Source organism: Lemur catta, chromosome 2 (genome assembly GCF_020740605.2).
Source record: "Lemur catta isolate mLemCat1 chromosome 2, mLemCat1.pri, whole genome shotgun sequence".
Classification (NCBI taxonomy): Eukaryota; Metazoa; Chordata; class Mammalia; order Primates; family Lemuridae; genus Lemur; species Lemur catta.
This window is the reverse complement of record NC_059129.1, coordinates 45,134,668-45,155,829: the sequence shown is the minus strand read 5'-3', so window position 1 is coordinate 45,155,829 and position 21,162 is coordinate 45,134,668. Positions and strand designations below refer to the sequence as shown.

Here is a 21,162-nt window from a genome sequence, read left to right as displayed (position 1 = left end):
GAACATGTACATCAGTCTTGGTGTAACTTGGCGGGTTTCACTGTAGGGTATTGTCTCAGATTGGCTTCTCTAGGAAATAGATTTGGAGGTTTACTTGCAGAATACTTCTGGAGAATGCTCTTTGGAAAACACCTGTAAGGAATTGAAGGAAGCAGGATTGAGTAGCGGGAGAAGTTAAACTGCAACATAGTTACAAGAGAAGCCTCAGCTCTGAAGCTAGGATGATCCTTCCAGTTGTCCCAAACTGGGGCAAGAAGGCTTGGCCTTCACACTCCCATGGTGGACACAGGCTGCCCTGAGGAGGGGGGGTGCGTGCCACATGGTGATGCAGCCTCCTTTGGTAAGGGCAATGCCCTGAGAGGAACTCAGCTGTGAGCTCAGCAGCCGATACTCCCCAGACGTGGCAATTAGTGCCTGGGTCCTGCGAGGTGGGAGCTGGATGGTGCCCCACAGCACCCACAGGTGCCTCTTAATAGGAAAATGCAGGGTAACAGAGTGTGGGCATCTTTAACTTCGCTAGATTTTGCCCAGTTGCTTTTCAAATTGATTGGACAGAACCAATGTCTCCCTTCTGCTGTGTGTGAGATTTTCACCGCCTTCTTCCTTTCCGCGGTTTCTATGTCATGGCCTCCCTGTGCTATTTTCTGGAGTTCTACAGAACTTTCTCGAGGTGCAAAAATGATCTCTGCCTGTGTCTACTCTGTTTTTTAACTCATTGAGGTTTATTTTTTTCTTTTTATAGATGTTCCACACATTCCTTTTAAAGTGTTTTTTCCCTCTTAAAAAGCAAATTATTCCTTTCTTACGTTTTGATTTCTTGTTTATATTTCCTAATAATATAAAACATTCATTTCCTATACAGTAGTCAATAGTTACATATTTTTCAAAGTTCTGGGGCTCCAATTTCACTGGTTATGTCTATTTCACGCAGGCTTGTTTCTTTCTATCTGCAATTTTGCAGGAATTCTGTACTGGCTGTAACTGGCATCCAGAAAGGTTTCCCAGGGATATTACCAGCCCAGGACCCCCTTTTCCCCCTTTTTTTTTTTTAATAAACTCTGTTTCGGAATAGTTTTAGGCTTACAGAATTATTGCAAAGGTAGTATCTTCTCATTCTTTTAAGATTGCCTTCTTTTTTGTACTTGATTCATTTATCCTGAGTATCATTAAAAAGAGGCCAGGTGATCGACTATTGTCCCCAAGGCTTTGCTCACGGGGGCAAAGCAGGGATCGTAAGGCTGTGGATGGAATGCTGGCCATGCCTTTTCCTAGCTGAGTGACCATGGCATACTCCCTGGTCTCTCATTGTGCTTTCTTGCCTGTAAAACGGCACGTGATAATTTTTACCTTAGAGTGTTGTGGTAAGGACTCGAGGTGATGCATGGCACACAATGGCTGCTTAATAAAGAATAGCAATTAGTGATAGTAATAACAGGCGCGAGGGTGACATGATGTCCTTTGCAGAAGCCAGGTAACAACTGAAAACTGGTCCTTAGCTTCAGCTGTCTGCACTGAGTGAGATCTATTAAATAGTTATTTGATATCCTATATTCTTACCTCTTCAGTGCTGGGGAGAGGACGGGCCTTTAACTGAGACATAGCCTTTGACTGTTTTTCTCCCATTTGATGGTGTGGGAAAGGACAGGGAGATGAGAAAAATAAACCAAGTAAACCAGAAGATTTCATCACAAGCATGGCTCCCAGTATCAGAGATGCCCCCTGTTCCAAGCATTGCTTCTCTGCTTCCTCCTCTTTTCCTCCTGTTCCCCTGGGGCAGTCATCTGGCTGGGATGAACCACATAGGACCTGGGAGTTCAGATTGCTCTGCCCAGCTGACCAGCAAAGAGAGAAAACAGGGAGGCAAGTGTCATGTGTGGCCATCACCTTAAGCTGTGAGCCCGCCTGGGGTCCCTCGCCTTGGGGCTGGTATTTGTACTTGTGCTAGTGGTTTGCCCGCTGGCTCTTGGCTCATTTCCAACCCTTCCGTATGCTCCTCTGTACTGCAGGGGCCAGGAGTCTGCAAACTGCACCTCCTGGACTGCTGTAGTTAGTCCCCACACCTTGCAACAAGAGGTTTAGGCGACAGACGAGCTTTAGGCGAAAGAGAAGAAAAGACTCCACCCCCACCCACAGCAGGAGCCGCTGAATTTGGGCTGCGGCTTCTTGCTCAAACGGCAGGGTCGGGGCAGCAGCGGTGGTGGCCGCGGGCACCCCAGCAGCCCCTTACGCACGGTCGCTTTGTCAACTCTGGCTCTGCAGTCAAGGCAGAGGTGATTTCAGGCTCCTGGGTTTCTGCATGTCAGTGCATGTTCCGGCACGGTGGCCCCTGAATGACACTATTTGCCCATCCAGCCCTGGAAGCGAGATGGGCTTCCTGCACTTGCTCAGCTCCTGATGACCTCAGTTCCCCCCCATTGATCTTTCAGTACTTTCAATGCTTTTGTAACAATTCCCTGGAGTAAATTCCCCACTTGGAAATATTTAGCAGGTTTTGTTTTCCTGGCTAGACAAACACGCACCCCATTACGTACCCTGACCTGGCCTCACACTGCAGACAAACCCTTGCGGCCGGGGCTGGGCTCAGAGGAGCCTGTGAAGGTGGCAGCCCTGAAAGTAAAGGACACCGGGGTGTCAGCTAAGGAGAGGAAAGCCCTGACCTCTTGTGGGGGTGACAAGCTGGCTCTGGTGTTTGAGTCCTGCGTACCGTGCAAGGCCTGCCCAGTGCACGCTGCCGCCTCCAGGGGCCGCCGTGTCCCTCCCAGACCCCGGCGCACTCCGCCCGATGAGCGCCAGGGCACCACACAGCCTTTTCTGAGCATGCGCGTCCCTTCTCCCCTCATCCCTCGAATTCTCTCTGCAGGGTAGGTAGGGATGGCACCTTCTCAGTCCTCCACAGCCCCTGCCGGCTGCCACGCCGGGAGCAGAGCAGGTGAGGGGAGGGACACGCAGGACCCCAGAGGCTCCCCTGCCCAGCCCGGTTCCCTCCGTGCACTGATGTGGTGGGGAGGGATCCAATCAGCCCCAGGAAGAACATGCAAAGGACTGAGTCAGCCTAAAGTCAACTCTTAAATATTTAATTCCCATTTATTTAAAGTCTCGTCAGTCTGTATACACTATTTATATTAAAAACACAGGAAGCTGGGGCTCCTAGCAAAAATATACATTTCAATTTTGGAGATTGTTCAGACACTGAGAAGAGCTGTATCCTCAGCACCAGACCTGGGTGGGGAGGGGAGGGCAGGCACAGCAGCTCTCCCTTCACAGCCCCCCCGGAAGGAGGCACCCCTAACCCAAAGCCCTGGTCGGCCAGGTGGGGGCAGAGGGAAGGACTGTGCCAGGAGAGTGTGATCCTGGGCCATGGAAGGCCACAGCGCTGGAGGGGCAGACGCAGGGCATTTCCCCCCAGAACTGCAGTCAGATGGAACGGCTCCTGGGGAAGAAGGAACAACAGACAGGGCCCAGGTCTCCACCACCTTGCTCTGAGTCCCTAGCCAGTCCCTCACCCTGCAGCATGGGTAGGCTCAGACATGGCACTCCAGGTTGTGGAGGCGAGCGCACCTCCACCTGGGAGCAGGCGAGGACAGGGGCCTAGCTGTGGGACTGCACTTGGCAAGGTCCCTGGTCACCAGAGACTGTGTAGGAAGAATTTCAGGTGACCAGCCGGGCTGAATATAGGGGAAGGGGCGGGCAGCAGAGCTGTGGGGACAAAGGATGTCGGAATGAACAGGATCAGTTTATCCCTGGCAGCAGTGAGTGGGTGCCAGGTGACTCAACAGGACACCTATGCCCACCCAGAGATACGGCCCAGCCCTGGGCAGAGGGGCACAGCTCTGCCTGCCCACCTGCAGGCCTCTCTGGACACTCACTTGCCTCGGGGAAGGGGGGGGCACAGAACCTGCAGGTAAAGTGATTTCAGTGCTTGTGGTGTGGGCTGGAGTCTGAAGGCGCAGCTCTAGGGAGTGGGGGGGGGTGTCTGATCTTCAGCTGAGCTGGCTAGAGAAGAGGGTCGCATGGAGGGCCTGCCCCAAGCTCTCCCTGGCTGTCACCCCAGGACTCACGATCCCAGTCCTGGGGGCAGATTTAAGTCTGCTGCTTCCCTCCAACCACCAACCTCCACCTTCCTCCCTTGAGACTTGCTCTTCTTCAACAGGGGCATGGGGTCTCCCCACCTGGAGGGAATCCTGCCTCCTTCCAGGCCAGGGGGCTGCCCCGCAGCGGCCAGCGCAGGGGCCATCAGGGACACTGGCCTGGAAAACCAGTGTGAAGAAGGGAAGGATGCTAGGTGTCAGCAGGGCTGGGGGTGCTGCTACAGTAGGGCTGGTTGGGTCGGGCGGGGGGCGGGGGCAGCCTCAGAGGGCCAGTGACAATCTGGGGGAGGTGTTGGCTCTCAGCCTAGGCCCCCTGCCCACTGTCCTCCACGGCAGGGGCCCATGACTAGGCTGCTGCCATTAGTCCAGGCCATGTTCAGCTTCCCAGGGAAGCCAGGCCCAGGGAGCTTAGTGTTTCTTTGGATGGCTCAAGTCTTTTGCTCTGCAGACAGGAGACAGAAATGAGGCCCTAAGCTGCAGGTGCAGTGACAGGGCAGATGGCGGCCCCACTCCCTTCTCCTGGGGAAAAGGTGTGCGAAAGCAGAGGTCCCGTTCTATGCTGCTGGTGAAATAATACAAACTGTTCCACAGAATGAGGAACAGGGACAGACATGGGGGTGGGGACAGAGAAAGGGAGGGCATGGGAAGAAGGAAGATGGAAACCTATAGAGAAGGGAAGAAAAAGAACAAGGGAAATTAGACGAGAAAGAGGAAGTGAGAAAGAGAAACCACAAAGACAGGAAGAGTTGGGTGACGAAGGGAGAGGGAGGAGCACAGGGAGCCAGAGGCAGCGTGTGTCTGGGCATGAGTCCGTGGTTCCGCTGCTCCAGGCCGGGCCGTGTGCTCGTGGGCTGGTCAACGGAAAAGTCACATGGGGCCCTTCCACGCTGGCCCCATTGGAGCCTGCAGGGAGGCCTGGGCACCGCCCCTCAGTACATGTCCTTGTAGATCTCCTGGAGCAGGGGGTGCAGCGAGGTCTCGGTCTCGGTCTTCTTGATGCGCTGCATCAGCTGGGCGTGCTCGGTGACCAGCTGCCGCAGGTCAGCCATCTTCTGCAGCAGCTTGGGGAAGAGGTACTGGGCGTCGGGGTGGTTGGCCTGCAGGTGGAACTCGAGGGCTCGCAGGATGGTGTCCTGGATGGCCTCTACCTGGGGCACGTTCATGAGGCCTGGCCGGTCTGCGGGGACACAGGGCAGGTGAGGGGCTCAGAGAGGTGGAGGAGCTCCCCTCCCCCCACCCTGCATGGTGACTTGGCCCACGGGACAGCAGGCCTCCTTGGCTGTGACAGAGCCCTGTCCTGTCAGTGATGGCTCCAGAGTGTTCTGGTCCCTTTGCCCCTGGTCTTGGCCCACTTCTTTTGTATTTTGCCAGTAGTCCCCTCCCCCAGAGTAGGCAGCATGTTATCGTAGTTAAGAGACTTGACACCTGGACTCAAATCCTGTGGCTACCACAGACTGTGGTGAGGCCACGGGCAGGCCGCTTGGCTTCTCTGGGCTCCAGTCTCCTCATCTGTAAAACGGGGACAGTAAAAGCACCTCTTCTACAAGGTGGTTGTGAGGATCGAACGAGTTATAAGTGATGAAAAGGAACTAGAACAGTCCCTGTGCCACTGTTAGTTAGCATGGTTATTATTGTATTATGTTAGAACTGAAAAATGCATGGGAAAATATCGAAAATTTCTCTACTACTCAGAGATAGCCCCATTTAGCGGGCCTATTTCTCTGCGGTGTTTTTCTATCGCTGCCTCCATCTGTTGACGTAATGAGATGGAGCTGATCCTGTGTGTTCAGGCAGTTCCCTGAATGTGCCACTGCTGTCACCACGTGGACACGTCCTCATGCTGCCTGGACTCAGGCCTGATGCCCTGCAGCGAGGCCAAGCCCCAGGGGGGCCCACCTGCCCCCCTCACTCACCTCCGCACAGAATGATGGCTGCAATGAACAGGGCCAGGTCACTGTCGTCAAGTTCCAGGGCATTGAACTTGACAGCAAACTCGAACTTGGGCTCAATAATGTCACCAAAGGGCTTGCGGAGGCTTCGCAGGAACTCACGAGTAACAAAGCCACTGCCGTTGGCCACCAGCAGCCCATCCTTGTTGACAATGGAGGCCAGCATGGCAAAGATGGCCTCGTGCACGCCGTACTTGAGAAGGGTCACCTGATCGTTGAGGAAGAGGCTGCTGAAGCTGGGGATGCTCTTGGCGAACTCGGTGAGCTCCCGCACGGTCTCCACCGTGGTGCACTGGCAGCGGTAGAAGACGTGCACGCTGATCTCCTTGTAGGGGGGCAGGCCATTCACCAGCTGCTTCCACACAAGGCCCTTCTCTGCCTGCCACAATGTCTCGATGTCGTGGATCACAAAGGGCTGAAAATCAGGCCCTGTTAGAGGTGAGGCCTCAGGGGACCCCCGCCCTGTGCTCCCCACAGCTCCTGCCTGTACCATGAAGTCAGGGGAGGGAGGAGGCCTGGCTGTCCCCCGAGTCAGGCAGGTAGCAGCAGGGCCCAGAGCCCAGGATGCTGCCAGGCCAAGCAGTGACACTCACCGCCGTGTGGCTGGCTTTGCCAGTGAGGATGCTGCGGGCCTTCTTTTTGGTCATGTTGAAGTTTTTCAGGTAGGCGTTGTAGATGTGCTTAGAGAAGGCCTTCAGGTCAGCCACCTGGGGGTTGTGCTGGCTCCCCTCGCTTGCCGTCAGCCCCGCCACCAGCTTCCTCTTCTCAGCCTCCGGCATCCGGCCAAAGCGGATGGCTGCACAGGGAGCAGGACAGTCAAGGAGCCCAGGCAGGGGCCAGCACCTCTAAACTTCCCATCCCCCTACAGGTGCAGGGGCAAAGGCGGACATATCCTTCTTGAGCCCAGGGTCCTCAGAAGCTCTAGAGTCAGCAAGGTGGGACTGCTGGGCTGGCCCCTCCAGAATGCAAGCTCCACCAGGGCATGGATTTTGTCTGTCTGGTTCACAGTGCCCAGCACACAGGGCCTAATTAAGTGACTGAGCTACTCTGGCTGAGAGGCAGTGCAGTGTGGAGGTTGGGATGACAGTATTGGGTGACAAAGGCCTGTGCCGAGTTCTAGCTCAGCAGCTTACTAGCTGCGTGGCTTTGGACAGGCTATTTCACCTTTCTTTTTTTAATCAGAAAAATGAGGCTAATATTCCTTAAAACTTACAGGGTGGTTGGAATAATTACACAAGAGTACTCACATAGTAAGTACTCAAAATTGTCAAGAATAGTAAGAGAGCAGGATATGAATGTGGCTTCTCTCAGCGTAGGAGCGAGGGGAAGGATTCAGTCAGCCCTGCGATTTCCTAGGAAATCCCTTGAAGCCACCCAAGCAATGGGGTCAGGGCAGACACAGACTGAAGGGGAAGGATCTAACCCCAGATCCGCCAGTCCCCATCAGCCAGGAAGAGCCACAGATGAAGGGGGCTTGGGTCCTGCCACCCTCTAAGATACAGGACAGTTAAGGCATCTCTGGTTCAAAGTTTGGCCAGGCAGCTGACCCATCCATAGAAATAATTAAACAAGAGGCTCTTCCCTATTCTCTGGGTCCAACCCAGAGGAGTACAGAGGGGGTGAGTGGGCTTTGCAATATCCTACCCTAGGGGTCTGAAGACAAGACTCTGGGAGGCCTGGAGCACAGGGCAGAGAAGGCTCTGTCCCCTGGGAGTGGCTGGCCTCTAAGAAACTCCTGCCTAGCTCCTGGCAACTGACATGTGGTCACTTACTAGTGACTGCCTGAGCCTGGGGCCCCCGGTGGATGCTGGGCAGTCTGGGGAAGCGGCAGGTCTTAGGCTCCAAGACCCAGGGTCCAGATCAGCAAAGTCAACAGAAGACACCCAGTGCTTACTGGGTGCCAGGCACCGCTCTAAGGCTGCCCACTCCGGGCTGCACTGGGTCCTCCCTGAACCTGCTTTCAGGCTGCGTGAAGCCAGCACCCGTGCGACTTGCCCTGGTCACTCTCACCGTTGTGTGACATGCCCAGTGCCAGGCATTTCTGGAAGCGGCAGTACTGGCACTTGTTGCGGTTCTTCTTCTGGATCTTGCAGCTCCGCTCACACTTCTCATACTCCAGCTTCATGCGGATCGTCCGACGGAAGAAGCCCTGAGGGACCGAGGACAGGCGAGGAGAGAGGTTGGGAATCCTGCTCTGCCTGCTGGGTCATGCCCAAGGGCCTCATTATCACAAAGATGTAATAATTCCTGAAATTTGGAAATAGTGGGGAATTTTTTGGAGCAGAGATGGAGAAGTAAATAACTCTAAAACTTCTAAAATAATTTAAATAATCTTTAAATTATTTATTTCAAATGCCTAAAGAAGTCTTAAAGTTTCTTGTTAGTTTGGTAACATAAAACTTGATTTATTCATAAATGTATTTGGTTCTGTGTATTTTCTAGGTGGTGGTTTAATAAAACAATTTGTGAAATTTTGATGGTGTGAAGTTAGGAGGAAGGACCCAGAAGGATCACTGGAAAAGGAAATGCCACGTTTCCTTTTTTCTCAAAGAGCCCCCTTCAAGCCTTGAGACACAGGAGACTGACCTCAGGTAGGAAGACGGCTCAGCCCAAGACCCTGGTTCTATCCTGCCTGCCTTCTGGAGCCTGGTCCCCAGGGGGCGCCAGCTGCCCACAGAGCCCAAGTGAGTGCACAGCAGGGCAGGCCTGACAAGGGAACCCCTCCTGTCCTGCAGCGCCCACAGCTGAGGCCTGGGACAGGCTCAAGGGCCTGGCTGCCTCCTGGGCAGGAATTCCACAGTGGGTGCTGTCAGGGCCCAGCCCTGGCTGGGCAAGGCCCTTGTGGCAGGTCAACTCCCCATGGGACCATGACCCCCAGTGACCAGCCCCCGCCCACAGTCCGTACCTTGCACCCCTCACATGCATGAACACCATAGTGGAAACCTGAGGCCTTGTCCCCGCACACCCGGCACTCCACGTTGAGGCTGCCACTCGAGGCCCCGTCACAGCCCATCTGCAGCTGGTCCAGCAGCGAGGGTGGTGAGGAGCTCTGGGAGAGGTCTGCGGACACACGACGGAGGGCGGCGTCACACTCTGCTAGGCCTGGGAAGGGCCCCACAGCTCTAGGCTCCGCCACGTAAGAGCTGTGTGGCCTTGGGGAGTCAGCCTTTCTGAGGACCAGTTTCTTCACCTAGGACATGCGGTTAATGACAGCTTCTCTGGGAGGATAGGCAAAGAGTCTCCAAAAATGCTTTGACACACAGCAGACGTCCAATACACGGCAGCCATTACTAGCTGGGCTGCCAGAGCCTTCCTGGGCTGAACTCGGCGATGGGAGGAGGGCGTGGGGGCTGGCTGTGGTTTGGGAGGAGGGGAGCAGGAGGGCCGAAGCAGACAGAATCTTTGGACAGTCCTGGGAAGCAGCTACCCTGGTTTCGAGGTTGCCACCGTGTGAGCCCAATAGGAGTTGTGTGAAATGTGTTTTGTGGAAATTGCAGAAGTGCAGACCTCTGCACCCCCCACCCCCTGCAGGAAGTCCTATTCTTGCATGGACTCCGGGAATACAGCAAAAGACCTCTCAAGCAGCACAAATTCTCATGAAACTTCTCGCTTGAGTAGAAAGAGTACAGGTATCAGTCATTGACTGAGCATCACACTGAATTTCTCCAAGTTTTTTCTATTAAATACTAAATGTTTGAACCATGGTGTTAGAATATCGGCAAGGAAAGCAGTTGGTTATGGCTATGACCGCAGGACATACGTGCTATCATATGACTTAGAAAGCACTGCTAGGATTCCCTTCTGAATCTCTCCTTTGGACACTCAGAAATGAGCTCTTCCCCTTGGAAAGGGGGCCTGACTGAACCTTGGTCTCCTCGCTTCCAGTCCAGTGCCAGAGTGCCAGTCTCACGACCCCACGTGCTGTCTGTCCTGCCTCTGCTGGGACGGCCTTCCATCTCCGCACTCCTCTCTGATGACTGGGCAGGTGCCAGATCCCCACACCGGAGAATCAGCCGCTTCCAACAGGAGGGCACCTTAGGAGACCAGGGCACGGCAATGGACCCAGACTAGCGTTTTCCAGGCCTGCTGCACTACCTCTCTACAGCACGGGCCAAATGACCTGACTTCCCCACCACGGTAGTAACCACCACCCCTACTGACCAGAGTGCGCTCCATCCCTCCCCCACTCTTCTCTCCCTGTTCCTCCAGGTCCCCTTTGGGTCACAGGAGTAGCAGCAGGAAACCTCCCTTCGCCCTCCTGGCCACAGGAGGAGCAGGGCACAAGTAGCACCCGACTGCGGCAGAGGACCCAGTGGTCTGTTCCCCTCCTGGCTGGTGAGTTTAGGGGTGATACAAGTTTCTGGTTCTAAAACATCCTGTCCTGTCCCGGCACCTTAGCTCCCAACTTCAGTCGTTCCAGGGAGCAAAACTGGCCCCCTCGGCTCACAGACGGGGAGACCTAGGCTCCCCTAGATCTCCTGGGCCTGAGAGGGGAAGGCTGTGCTCTGGGAAGGCGAAACCACTCTGGCCTTCTCAGTAGCCTTTGTCACCATCTGGCACATGCTATGTGTGTGTCTGCACATTGTTGGGCACCATCTACTAGACGTAAGAGCCACAAGGACAGGAACTGTGTCCAGCGGGGCACTGCCGTGGTCCAGCACCGAGAACCGTGCGGGTGCAGGGCATGTTGCGGGCACGCAGTGGCCCTGCACAGTCAGCGGTCCACAAGCTGCCCGGGTGTCCTGGCCTCAGCACCAACTGGCTGGTGGGGCTGGGCAGGCCCTGCCACTCCTGGAGGCATTATAACAGGGTCAGTAAAACCCACAGCACCAGTTGTTGGGAGAAAATGAGATGCCATGTAACAGAAACCCTTTGTGGAGACCTGCACAGATGCTGGGGCAGCGGGCGGTGGGTGGGGGGAGGGGTTCCTGAACTTCCTCCTTTAACCCCAGCAGTCTGTGCGCGTGTTGGCTTCGTGGCACTTCTGGTAATCAGTGTTGTTTTTGTGGCTTGCATGTCTGCTTCCTCTGCTAGACTCAGCATATCTCTGCTCACGCTCCCTGTGGATCTCGGAGCCCACCACCACCGCTGAGTCAGCGGCCAATCTCCTCAGAGTAGCCATATGTCCTGGTGGTGTCTTCCTGGCTCTCCCTCACGGCCCTGGAAGGTCGGCAGGTGTCTGGTCATTTGGCTGGTGTTGGCGCTGCATGTGGCAATGCCAGCCTCTCTGTTTATTCAACAGACATCTGATGAGCGCCTGCCATGTGCAGGGCAGGACCCAGACTCTGCCCTCAAACAGCTGAGATAAGAAAGAAATAAGAAAACTAGAATGCAAGATAGAGTGTGGCCACGCCAGGGAAGGGGCAAGTAAGTGGTGCAGGGTTTTAGAAGGAGCCATCATCTGTGCAAGTGGCTGTCCGGGAAGGTGACCAACCCTCTCTCTGGGCTCAAAGAAAGGTGAACACTCTGGACAGCTTCCAAGTTGGCTTCCAGGTGCTCACAAACAGCAGGCACAGTGGGTGAGAACATGACTCAGGAGCTACATGGCCTGAGTTCAAATCTTGGCTCCACCATTTCCTAGCTAGTGGTCCTGAGGTAAGAGCCATGTGTCCTGTGCTCAAATCCTAGCTCTGGCCTCTGGGCCTCAGCTTCCTCCTCTGGAAAATGGAGAAGGTAACAGAATCTCAGAGACTCATGGTGAAAAGTAGAGGAGTTGATACAGAGAGAGCTCTTCAAACTTGGAAGTGCTGTATAAATATCAGCTGTTAGGATGATGCTTATTAGGAAGCTGCAATTCTGCAGTTTCCGAGCTGTGCGTCCCCCAGGTAGGTACCATGCTTCTCCCTTCTCCTGGCTGTGTATCCCTCTTCCCCAACGGCCTCACAGACACCCAGTGTGGTGGTGGTGGTGGGGATCTGTGCATGTGAGGCCAGGAGAGCCCCTGGAACAAGACCTACTCTCCTCTTGCCTCTCCTGTCCTGCTGCTGGCCAGTGCCCCAGGTGTGTTGGCACCTCTGGAAGCCCTGGAAAAAGCCAAGATGCCTGAACCCCACTGGCCACTAGAGGTACACAGAGCTCTGGACTGTGAAGAGAGACTCAGGGCAAGTGTCCCAGAGGGGTCCCAGTTGGGAGTTAGTTGCTAAGTGGGCTGGGAAGAAACAGGCCCAGGGCAATGGGGGGCCCTTGGGGGAAGTCCCACCCTCAAGTGGTAAACAGGTGTAAGCTGCCTAACTTGGGAGCATTCAGGGAGGCCCCTGCAAGGACTCACAGTGGCAGGGTAATGGGGAACGTGCATCCCCTCCCCTATTTGAGGGGAATAAGAGACCACAAATAAGTATATTGGGGATACTGACATGGTAGTAGTTTGTGGGTGGATTTTCCAGAGATAAAGGTTCTGTTTCTTCCTGGTTGACCACTTGGCTTAAGGGTTTATCCCCAAATCCCCATCACAACCTACCCAAAAGTAATGATGGCAGAATTCTCCCCATTGTAGGTACCAGGTTCTGAAGGTGCCAACCCCCCCACCCCATGACCTGCTGGTCAGAGGAGGAGCAAGCAGGAGTCCTGATCAAGTGGGAGGCTGGGGTCCCAGGAGGCCCTTCCCACCAGTGGGAGTCCCTGCCGCGGTGCCCTCAAGTGTGCTAGTGGGAGAAGGGCCCAGGGCCGTCCGCCTGCATGGCTGCTCTCCCTGCAGCCCGATGCAGGGTCTCTCACCGAGCCTAGCCCTTCCTCCCTTCTACCTCCCTGCCATGCCCTCAGGAAATGCACCTGCTCACCTGATGGGCCATCCTCCGGGCCCTGAGCCCTGCTTCTGAATGTCCTCTTGAGCCCCACCCTGCTGGCCTGCCCACCCGGCCTCCCAAACATCTTCCAAGGGCCTCCCTTCACCAGGAAGGGAAGGGGAAAGGGCCAGCATTTATCAGGCCCCTACTGAATGCCAAGTATGTCAGTGTCTTTATATGTGCATCATTTCATTTTCACCTTGGAAGACAGTGATTACCACCATCTGAAGGAAATTGAGGCTCGGTGAAGTTAATGGATCCACCCAAGGCCACCTGCTTAACACCTGGTAGAACTGGGACTTGAAGCTAAACCAGGCTTCGTGTTTGTCCAATAACACCTTCTTTTCACTGCACGCTTACTGTGCGCCAGGCACTCTACTTCCATTAATCTCATGTAAACCTCAGAACAAACCTTCAAGGAGGTCTTCATTCCCTTACTTTATAGGTGAGGAAGCTGAGGCTCAGAAGTTTAAGTAACTTGATGACAGTGGCTGTGGTGGTTTTATGTGTCAACTTGACTAGGCCATGGTACCCAGTTTTCGGTCAAACACCAGTCTAGATGTTGCTAAGAAGGTATTTTTTTAGATGTGATGACATTTAAATCAGTTAGACTTGCTGTAAAGCAGATCACCCTCCATAATGTGTGTAAGCCTCATCCAATAGTTGGAGGCCTTAAGAAAAAAGAGTGAGCCCCACTCCACCCCCGACCCCAAGGAAGATGGGATGCTACCCCCTAGACAGTCTTTGGATTTTGGCTGCAACATCAACTTCCCTGGGTCTCCAGCCTGCCTGCCAGCCTGCATGCTTTGCAGAATTTGGACTTGACACCCCTATAATTGTGTGAGCCAATTCCTTAAAAACATCTCTCTATATATACACTTAAACACACACCGCTTGTTTGTTCTGTTTCTCTGGAGAACCCTAATAGTAAAAGAGTAAGAATTATGACCTAGAACCATCCAGCTCCTGAAGCTGAGCTCTTAACCACCATGCTCTACTACTACCCATATATATATATACATATATATGTATATATATAAAATACATGCTCATTACTACTGATCAATAACGTTATTATGATAAACAATGACATGACACGGTCACTGCTAAGGAGAACACTGCGTCATGATCCGAATGTTTGGACTTTGTGTAAACACCAGCACTGTCACCCAGAGAGTTAAGTATCAGTTTCACCATCTTTGATTACAAGCTCAGCAAATAGACACTATTGACCTTTCTTGCATAATTTACGTGTGGTCGAGAGCGCTCCTGCATATCTAGTCTCCATGCTGGAGGTCTGCGGTTGTCATGGCTGTGAGGGCAGCCAGGAGGCACCAGACCCGTCTACTTACTTTACTGGCAGAGCCCACCGGCAAACCAGCACCCTGAAGCTTCTGAAGTCAGAGCAAATTCTGCAGGGATCTGGGGCTGGGTTACCAAGCAGCCTCCCTTCTGCTGCTGTCCTGTTCCCCTGGCCTGTGGGCTCCAAGGTCAGGCACTCAGCCTTGTCCACCACTGAACAGCGACCCCTGGCCCAGTGCCAGGCCCAGCCCGGATGCTCGCCAAGCGCTCACTGAGTGAGAGGCGGCGCTGAGGCCAGGAAGAAGGACACTGTATCTTCTTCTTTCTCAGGTGTGATTGGCATGGATGTCACTAAAGCAGGAGGGAATGAGGACGGGATGGGGTGTGAGCCGTGGCTCCAGCTGCCCCTTTACCCAGCTGGCGAGCCCCAGGCAAATGAGTTTCTGTCACCTCAGTTTCCCAGGTGCGGAGTGCTAATGGTAAGGCCTGCCTGGGCACGTGCGGGTGAGGAGGAGGTGTTGGCATGGACAGTGCGGAACTGCCGGAGGTCAGAGGTACAGCAACCGTGGAGCCTTCTTGCTGTTTCGGGGCTCGAGGCTGTACCCTGTCCTTATGGGTCCCTGAGGAGACTCTGGAGGCCAAAGTCACAGCTCCTGGGGGTGAGGCAGGGAACCAGCAGGTGCTGGGATCTGTGGTGTGTTAGATGCCATCACTGACTCTCACCTGTCTGGGCCCCAAGGTAGGCAGGACACAGCCCCGAAAGGTGAGGAGACTGAGACCTGGAGAAGCGAAGGCACTGGCGGGGCCCCGGCTCGCAACAGAGGGCCTGGGGTTCCTGCCCTGCTGTGTGTGATCTCAAAGCCTCTGCCTCCAACACAGGATGGGCTGTCACCAGAGCCCCTCACCTGCCAGCTCCCCCAACTCTTTTAAAAAAGATTAATTTTAACCTCTAAGAAAAAGCAATGTAGTTGCTTTTTAATACATTGACTGCCACACTAGAAAAAAAATTTTTTTCCTTGGGGCCATGGTGTTTTATTATGAAAATAGAATAAAAACTTCAAAAATAAAACAATCCTGGCCGGGCATGGTGGCTCACGCCTGTAATCCTAGCACTCTGGGAGGCCGAGGCAGGTGGATTGCTCGAGGTCGGGTGTTCGAGACCAGCCTGAGCAAGAGCGAGACCTCGTCTCTACTAAAAATAGAAATAAATTATCTGGACAACTAAAAATATATATATGCAAAAAATTAGCCAGGCATGGTGGTGCATGCCTGTAGTCCCAGCCACTCGGGAGGCTGAGGCAGGAGGATCGCTTCAGCCCAGGAGTTTGAGGTTGCTGTGAGCTAGGCTGATGCCACGGCACTCACTCTAGCCCGGGCAACGAAGTGAGACTCTGTCTCAAAAAAAATAAATAAATAAATAAAAATAAATAAATAAAACAATCCTTTCCAATTTAGTGAAAAATTTGTTATTTTTTTATTTTCTGTGCCTGAGTTATATGCAACTTGAAAATAGTTCTTGTGGCTCCCAAGGTGAAGAGACGTGTGAGTCATGCTTCATGGGGCCCCAGGCTCAAAACCCGGGGAGTGTGCAGCATCTTATGACAGATCTTCGTTATCCACGATGCTGCTCCTCAGAGTTAGCCCCACAAGTCCTTTGCTGTAAGACCTTCTGGCACCTTCTATGATACAGGATTTGTAAACAACGGGACCCCCAGTTTGTCAGGAACATATTTAACACACACAGACTGGCCTCATCCTCAGTGACTCAGAGTGTTCCACTGAGAGGCTTTACCACAGTTTACACAGCCAATGCCCCACGGACGGGCGCTTTCCTATTCTTTACTCTCATGAGCAGTGCTGCAGTAAGAAGCTGGTGTGGAAATCTCTGCGCTTGCCGAGCAAGTGTTGTTTACACAGGATACATGCCCAGAAGTGGAGCTGCAGGGTATAAACCACGCACACTAAAAAGTGTCGGTCGGCGCTGCCCTTCCACCCTTGCTGGTGGGAGGACCATGTCCTTGTCTCTGGCCAACAATGACCACATGGTCCTCTCTGCCAATCTGACAGGGGAAAGGACAACGCATCTTGAGATGCCCTCTCTGATCTCCAGGTTAGACTGAGAAACCTGCTGTGTTACCTGGCCATTGGTATCTGTCCTACTGTGAACTCTGTCGATTTTTCGGTCAGGAGGCTCGTCTTGTAGAATTTGTGGGAACTTCTTATACACTATGGCTTTAACACACGGTGATTATGTTCAACAGCCCTATTTCAATCACTGAACAAGGAAGTCTTTCTACCTCCATTTCATCCATTTATTGATAAACGGAATCTATTAACCACCACCTCATACACGGCATTGTGTATGTGGCTAGACAAATTCTGCCCTGGACACAGCCCCCACGCCCCAACCCATGCTCTAAATTCCACCAGTAAAGCTGCCTGAGGTGTCATCGCCACGCCTGCCTCACGCTGCCTGTGCTGCCGGGCACCTCACCGTGGCCTGTGCGTGAACAGCAGAGCCACCTGGGCATACAGCAGGGGTCCCGACAAGGGGTGTGTAGGGAGCCCCAGGGCAGGACAGTGCTCTGCAGGCAACTTCTATCTGCCTAGGCCCAGATGTGGGGACAAGGTGGGCAGGCAGTGTGGCCTTCTTTCCCCCACTCATGCTGTCTTGGCATCCTGTGACATCTCATGCTCATTCTTAGAACCCAGGTGTCTTCTCCTCTGCTTTCCAACCCTCCTTGCCTTCCTCAGGTTCAGAACAGTATGTGATACTAGCACTGAGTGAATTATCACTGCTGGTTAGCCATTCCTCTCTGCTGAGCCACCAGCCCACAGGGAGTAGCTTATCTTATTCTGGGGGTGGGGGACACCTTCGCTTTGGCCCTGGATCACACTAAGCCTACTTTGCTCACTCCTGGGTGTCTCAGTGGCATCAGAAGGACTGGATGGATGGCTTTTCCTCCCCCTATACTACCCCTTCTCCTGAAGAGGAAGAACCTCTGCAAAATCCCAGGCCTTGCTTTGCAGGTTCAAGGTGAACCTGCTTTGGTGGCTCAAGGGTTCAGGCCCCTCTTAGCTGCAGACCCAGGCAGGAGCCGTGCCACCTCCACAGCCTCCACCTGCCTTAACTCGGACGCCCCTGCCTCCTTCTGCCCCGTGCAGACACAGCGTTCCAGAGCCCATCTCTGCTCTGAATTACCACCTGTAGCCTGTGTCTCCTTCAGCTGAAACCAGCAGCAAGATCAGGCTGTGTGCTCCTGGCAGTACGTCCTCTCAGGACCCCAAGTTTCCTCCGAGGGAAGGGAGCGAGGATCAGCAGATGAGCTGGCCCTGCGGCCCCCAGGTTTGGAGAGAAGTGGAGGGAGAAGCGGAGAAGCTGAGTGGATGGACGGAGGGCAGGGAAGGGCAGCATTAGCAGCATGAAAAGCTGGGGCAGAGGGGGCGTTCTAGGTGCCCCGAAGGTGGACACAGCAGTGGGGGGTACCAGAGAGAACTGTCTATACTGCTGCTGACAGCAGACAAAGTAGAGCCGGAAAGTAGACAGGAGAAGCTAAAACTGTTTGGCTGCACAAAAGTAATATTAATTATATTCACACTAACTATTTAGCATTTTTACCTAATTACAATGCAGCTCAATGATGATATGTATAATTCGCACCAGATCAGCTGAGTTGTGTGTTTCAGCTGACCTAACAATCACAGGTACTGCTGATCTTTCCAGTGGGCTGTCAGTGCAGATTGGTTCCGGATGCCCTGTGATAGCAGCGGTGGCACTCACAGTAATGAAGACAACATGCGTTCCAAATGCCCACTCATTTACTTCTCACAAAGCCCATACCCACGTCACCTACTATCCCAGTTTGCTCTACAGAAAGAAGAGGTGCAACGTGCCCAAGGCCCTGCAGCTGGCGAGTGGCTGCCTGGCTCCAGTCCTTAACCACTTTGCACCCCACATGCTGCTGCTCGCAGAGGAGCAAGATCCCAGTCCCACCCAGCTCTGCCTCCTCTGCCCCATGTAACTGCCAGCCCCACCTCACCTGTGTAGCTGCTGGAAGGAAGTGTATGCTCTGGTCCCCCGTTGAGCTCTGGGGCTCCTTCTGCCTCTGCCACTTCCTCTTTCTCCTCCTCTTCCCGGAACTCAGGGGCCTCCTCCTGTGGCTGCTCCATGGCTGATCTCCCCTCGGCGCCACGCCTGCAGGCCCGGTCATAGCTCTGGCATCATCTGGGTCTGAACGCAGAGGGACCTCTACAGGGCGGTTCCAATTAGCCTGGACAGAGGGAAGACAGGAAGAGGTTGGGGTAGGCAGGACTGGGGCACGCCTGGGGGCTATCGCCATGGAGGGGGTTCTCCTGCTCTTGCTCCTCCCTCAGTCCCTGCTGTGCTAGTCCATTGTCCCTTCTCCTTGTATTGCAAATCACCTGCCCTTCTGCCTATGTCCACCTGGCTCTTGTGACGGGTTTATGGGGCTCAGAGCAGGCTCCTTTAGCCAGACAGGGTGACACACTGCTGCGCCACCTTTCCCTGCCTCCTCCCCTGCAACCTGTTCTCTGAGCCTCCCTGAGTCTCCAAGAGCCAGGTCAGAATGACTGGAGTGGCTCTTCCCAACTCTGCAGCCCCCCTGGAGATCCGGATATGCACCAAACCTCCCAACCTCCACCCTGTCCCGACCAGCACTTGGGCCCAAGAATCACAGCTCTCCTGAGCCACTGTTCTTGAAGAGGGTGGGTCCCATCCTTCCTGTGTTGGGTGTGGAAAAAAGACATGAACCCCTGCTGTGCTTGGCTCACACTGACAGCAGACCTGCAATCAACGGCAGAGCCATCAGGCAAGGGGAGATGTGTCCTGGAATCTTCCAAGGTGGGTTACTGGGTGGTGACCCCATGTCCACATCGTACAGGGGAGGCAGTTCCAACCTCCAGCAAGTAAGACATTGTCCACAGATGCCACAGTCAGAGATGATAAGATCATGAGGTAAACGTGGGAAACAGCAGGGAGATGCCCGCAGCAGTACTGGCCTTGTGGAAGGACTGGGGAAGAAAAGGTCTACTTTAGGGAGATCTGAGCGTCTGTGGGACCCCTTCTCGTGGATATAGCACAGGCAGCTCCAACTCAAGCTGTCCAACAGAACCCACCATCTTCTCCCAAACGTGCTCTTCCTCTGGCAACCCCTACTTCAGTGGCCACCCTCCCCACCCCATGCAAGCACTCACCAAAGCTTGGGAGTGATGAGACTCCTTCCTCTCTCCCCCTTCTCTAGGGCTGCCAACTTGGCCGGACGCCAGACTCACTGGGTTTTTAAAAAAAAATACAGACATCTGGGCCCATCCCCAGAGAGTCTCATTTGATTGGTTTGGGGAGCAGCTTGGGCACTGGGGTTTTTATTTTTTAATTCCCCTGGTGATGGCAAGGTGCAGCCAAGCTTAAGAACCACTGCTCCACAGCAAAGCAACTTTCAGCTGGTAGTAAATCATTCCCTCTCAACATGTCTTAACTCTATCCCTTCCCCTCCATCCTAACTGGTCTCCTAAAGGCAGTTTGGAAATTCTGCCCTAGAGTCTATGAGATAGAACCTGGGGAGCTGGGAATCTGTAGATTTGGGAGGAATTCTTGTGGATGTGATAGCCGCAGGAAGCGATGCAGTTCACTGAAGGAGAAAGCAACATGTCAAAGGAGGAAAAAATAAATAATTTGGGAGCCAGGTGCTATGGCACATGCCTATAATCCCAGCTACTTGGGAGGCTGAGGCAGGAGGATCACTTGAGGCCAGGAATTCAAGGCTGCAATGAGCTATGATTGTGCTGCCACTGTACTCTAGCCTGGGTGACAGAGCGAGACCCTGTCTCTTAAAAAAAAATTTAATAAGTTGATTACATAAAAATACAATCTTTCTACATGGTAAGAACCATAAGAAAAAAAAGACAAGCTTGCCGGGCTCAGTGGCTCATGCCTGTAATCCTAGCACTCTGGGAGACCGAGGCAGGAGGATTGCTGAGGTCAGGAGTTCGAGACCAGCCTGAGCAAGAGCGAGACTCCCATCTCTACTAAAAAAATAGAAATTAACCAGACAACTAAAAATATATAGAAAAAAGTTAGCCGGGCATGGTGGAGCATGCCTGTAGTAGCTACTCGGGAGGCTGAGAGGCAGGAGGGTTCCTTGAGCCCAGGAGTTTGAGGTTGCTGTGAGCTAGGCTGACACCATGGCACTCTAGCCTGGGCAACAGAGTGAGACTCTGTCTCAAAAAAAAAAAAAGACAAGCTGAGAAAAATATTTGCAACTCTCCTCAGACAACTTAGGGCTAATTTCCCTAAAATTGTTTCTACAAATTAATAAGACGAGCAATCAATCCAATAGAAAAATAGGCCCCTGATATGAACAGTTCATAGAAAAGGTATAAATTTGCCTCTTAAACAGATAAAAAGATGTTTAACGTTACTCATAAAAAAGAGAAATGCAAAGTAAAACAACATTGAAATACCTTTGTATAATCAGACTAAAAACAGATGCTAGCTAACACACTGTTGCTGAGCATGCCGAGAAACATATTCTCACACATCCCTGGTAGGAAGGTAAATTGGTACAGCCCCTACACAGGGCAATGTGCTGATCTACAAGTGCACGTATCCTTTGACCCAGAAATACTACTTCTAGGTTGTATCCTACATCTATACTTCTACACAAGCAAAATGATAAAGTGTTACTACAAGGTTATTAATTAGAGTGTTATTTGACTACAAGAGGTGGGAACAAGCTAAATGTCCATTAACAGGGGACTTTTAAAATAAATATATGGCAACATGGAATTGTATGTAGCAACAGATAAGAATAAAGTTGTTTACAGACTCCACTACTGGTTGTCCCTCCCCCAGGCCACTTCACTCATTTACACTGCACTGCAGGGGGTTGAGAGTTTTAGTGTAAATCAGTTCCTCAAGGATCAATCCCTGATCGCTCACCCCCGAGTGTTAAACTTGGCAATCACCAGACCCAGAGCACAGGTCAGAGGCGCTGTCCTGCTACATGGCTGTCTCTCCAAGTG

The 21,162-nt window shown here is 53.1% G+C and overlaps 1 protein-coding gene and 1 long non-coding RNA gene across 5 annotated transcripts in view; one reads left to right on the top strand and one right to left on the bottom strand.

The window, feature by feature from the left end:
- Positions 1-3,058: 3,058 nt before the first annotated feature.
- PPARD (peroxisome proliferator activated receptor delta) overlaps positions 3,059-21,162 on the bottom strand; it is a 69,409-nt gene continuing 51,305 nt past the window's right edge. For 3 of the 4 annotated variants that reach the window (XM_045543565.1, XM_045543566.1, XM_045543568.1), the window contains 6 exons: positions 18,162-18,392; positions 8,943-9,097; positions 8,048-8,186; positions 6,631-6,833; positions 6,002-6,452; positions 3,059-5,265 (listed from right to left, as the gene is read on the bottom strand). In XM_045543565.1, coding sequence (XP_045399521.1) covers positions 5,018-5,265; positions 6,002-6,452; positions 6,631-6,833; positions 8,048-8,186; positions 8,943-9,097; positions 18,162-18,291 — 1,326 coding nt within the window. In that variant the 5' untranslated portion in view covers positions 18,292-18,392 and the 3' untranslated portion in view covers positions 3,059-5,017. Of the gene's footprint in view, positions 5,266-6,001; positions 6,453-6,630; positions 6,834-8,047; positions 8,187-8,942; positions 9,098-18,161; positions 18,393-18,925; positions 19,385-21,162 lie in introns of those variants that run through there. The other variant, XM_045543567.1, reaches the window with a different exon arrangement.
- Positions 7,632-12,110, top strand: LOC123632850. The gene is made up of 4 exons (XR_006733490.1): positions 7,632-8,216; positions 8,480-8,628; positions 10,247-10,372; positions 12,030-12,110. It is a non-coding gene; the product is annotated as an uncharacterized LOC123632850 (long non-coding RNA).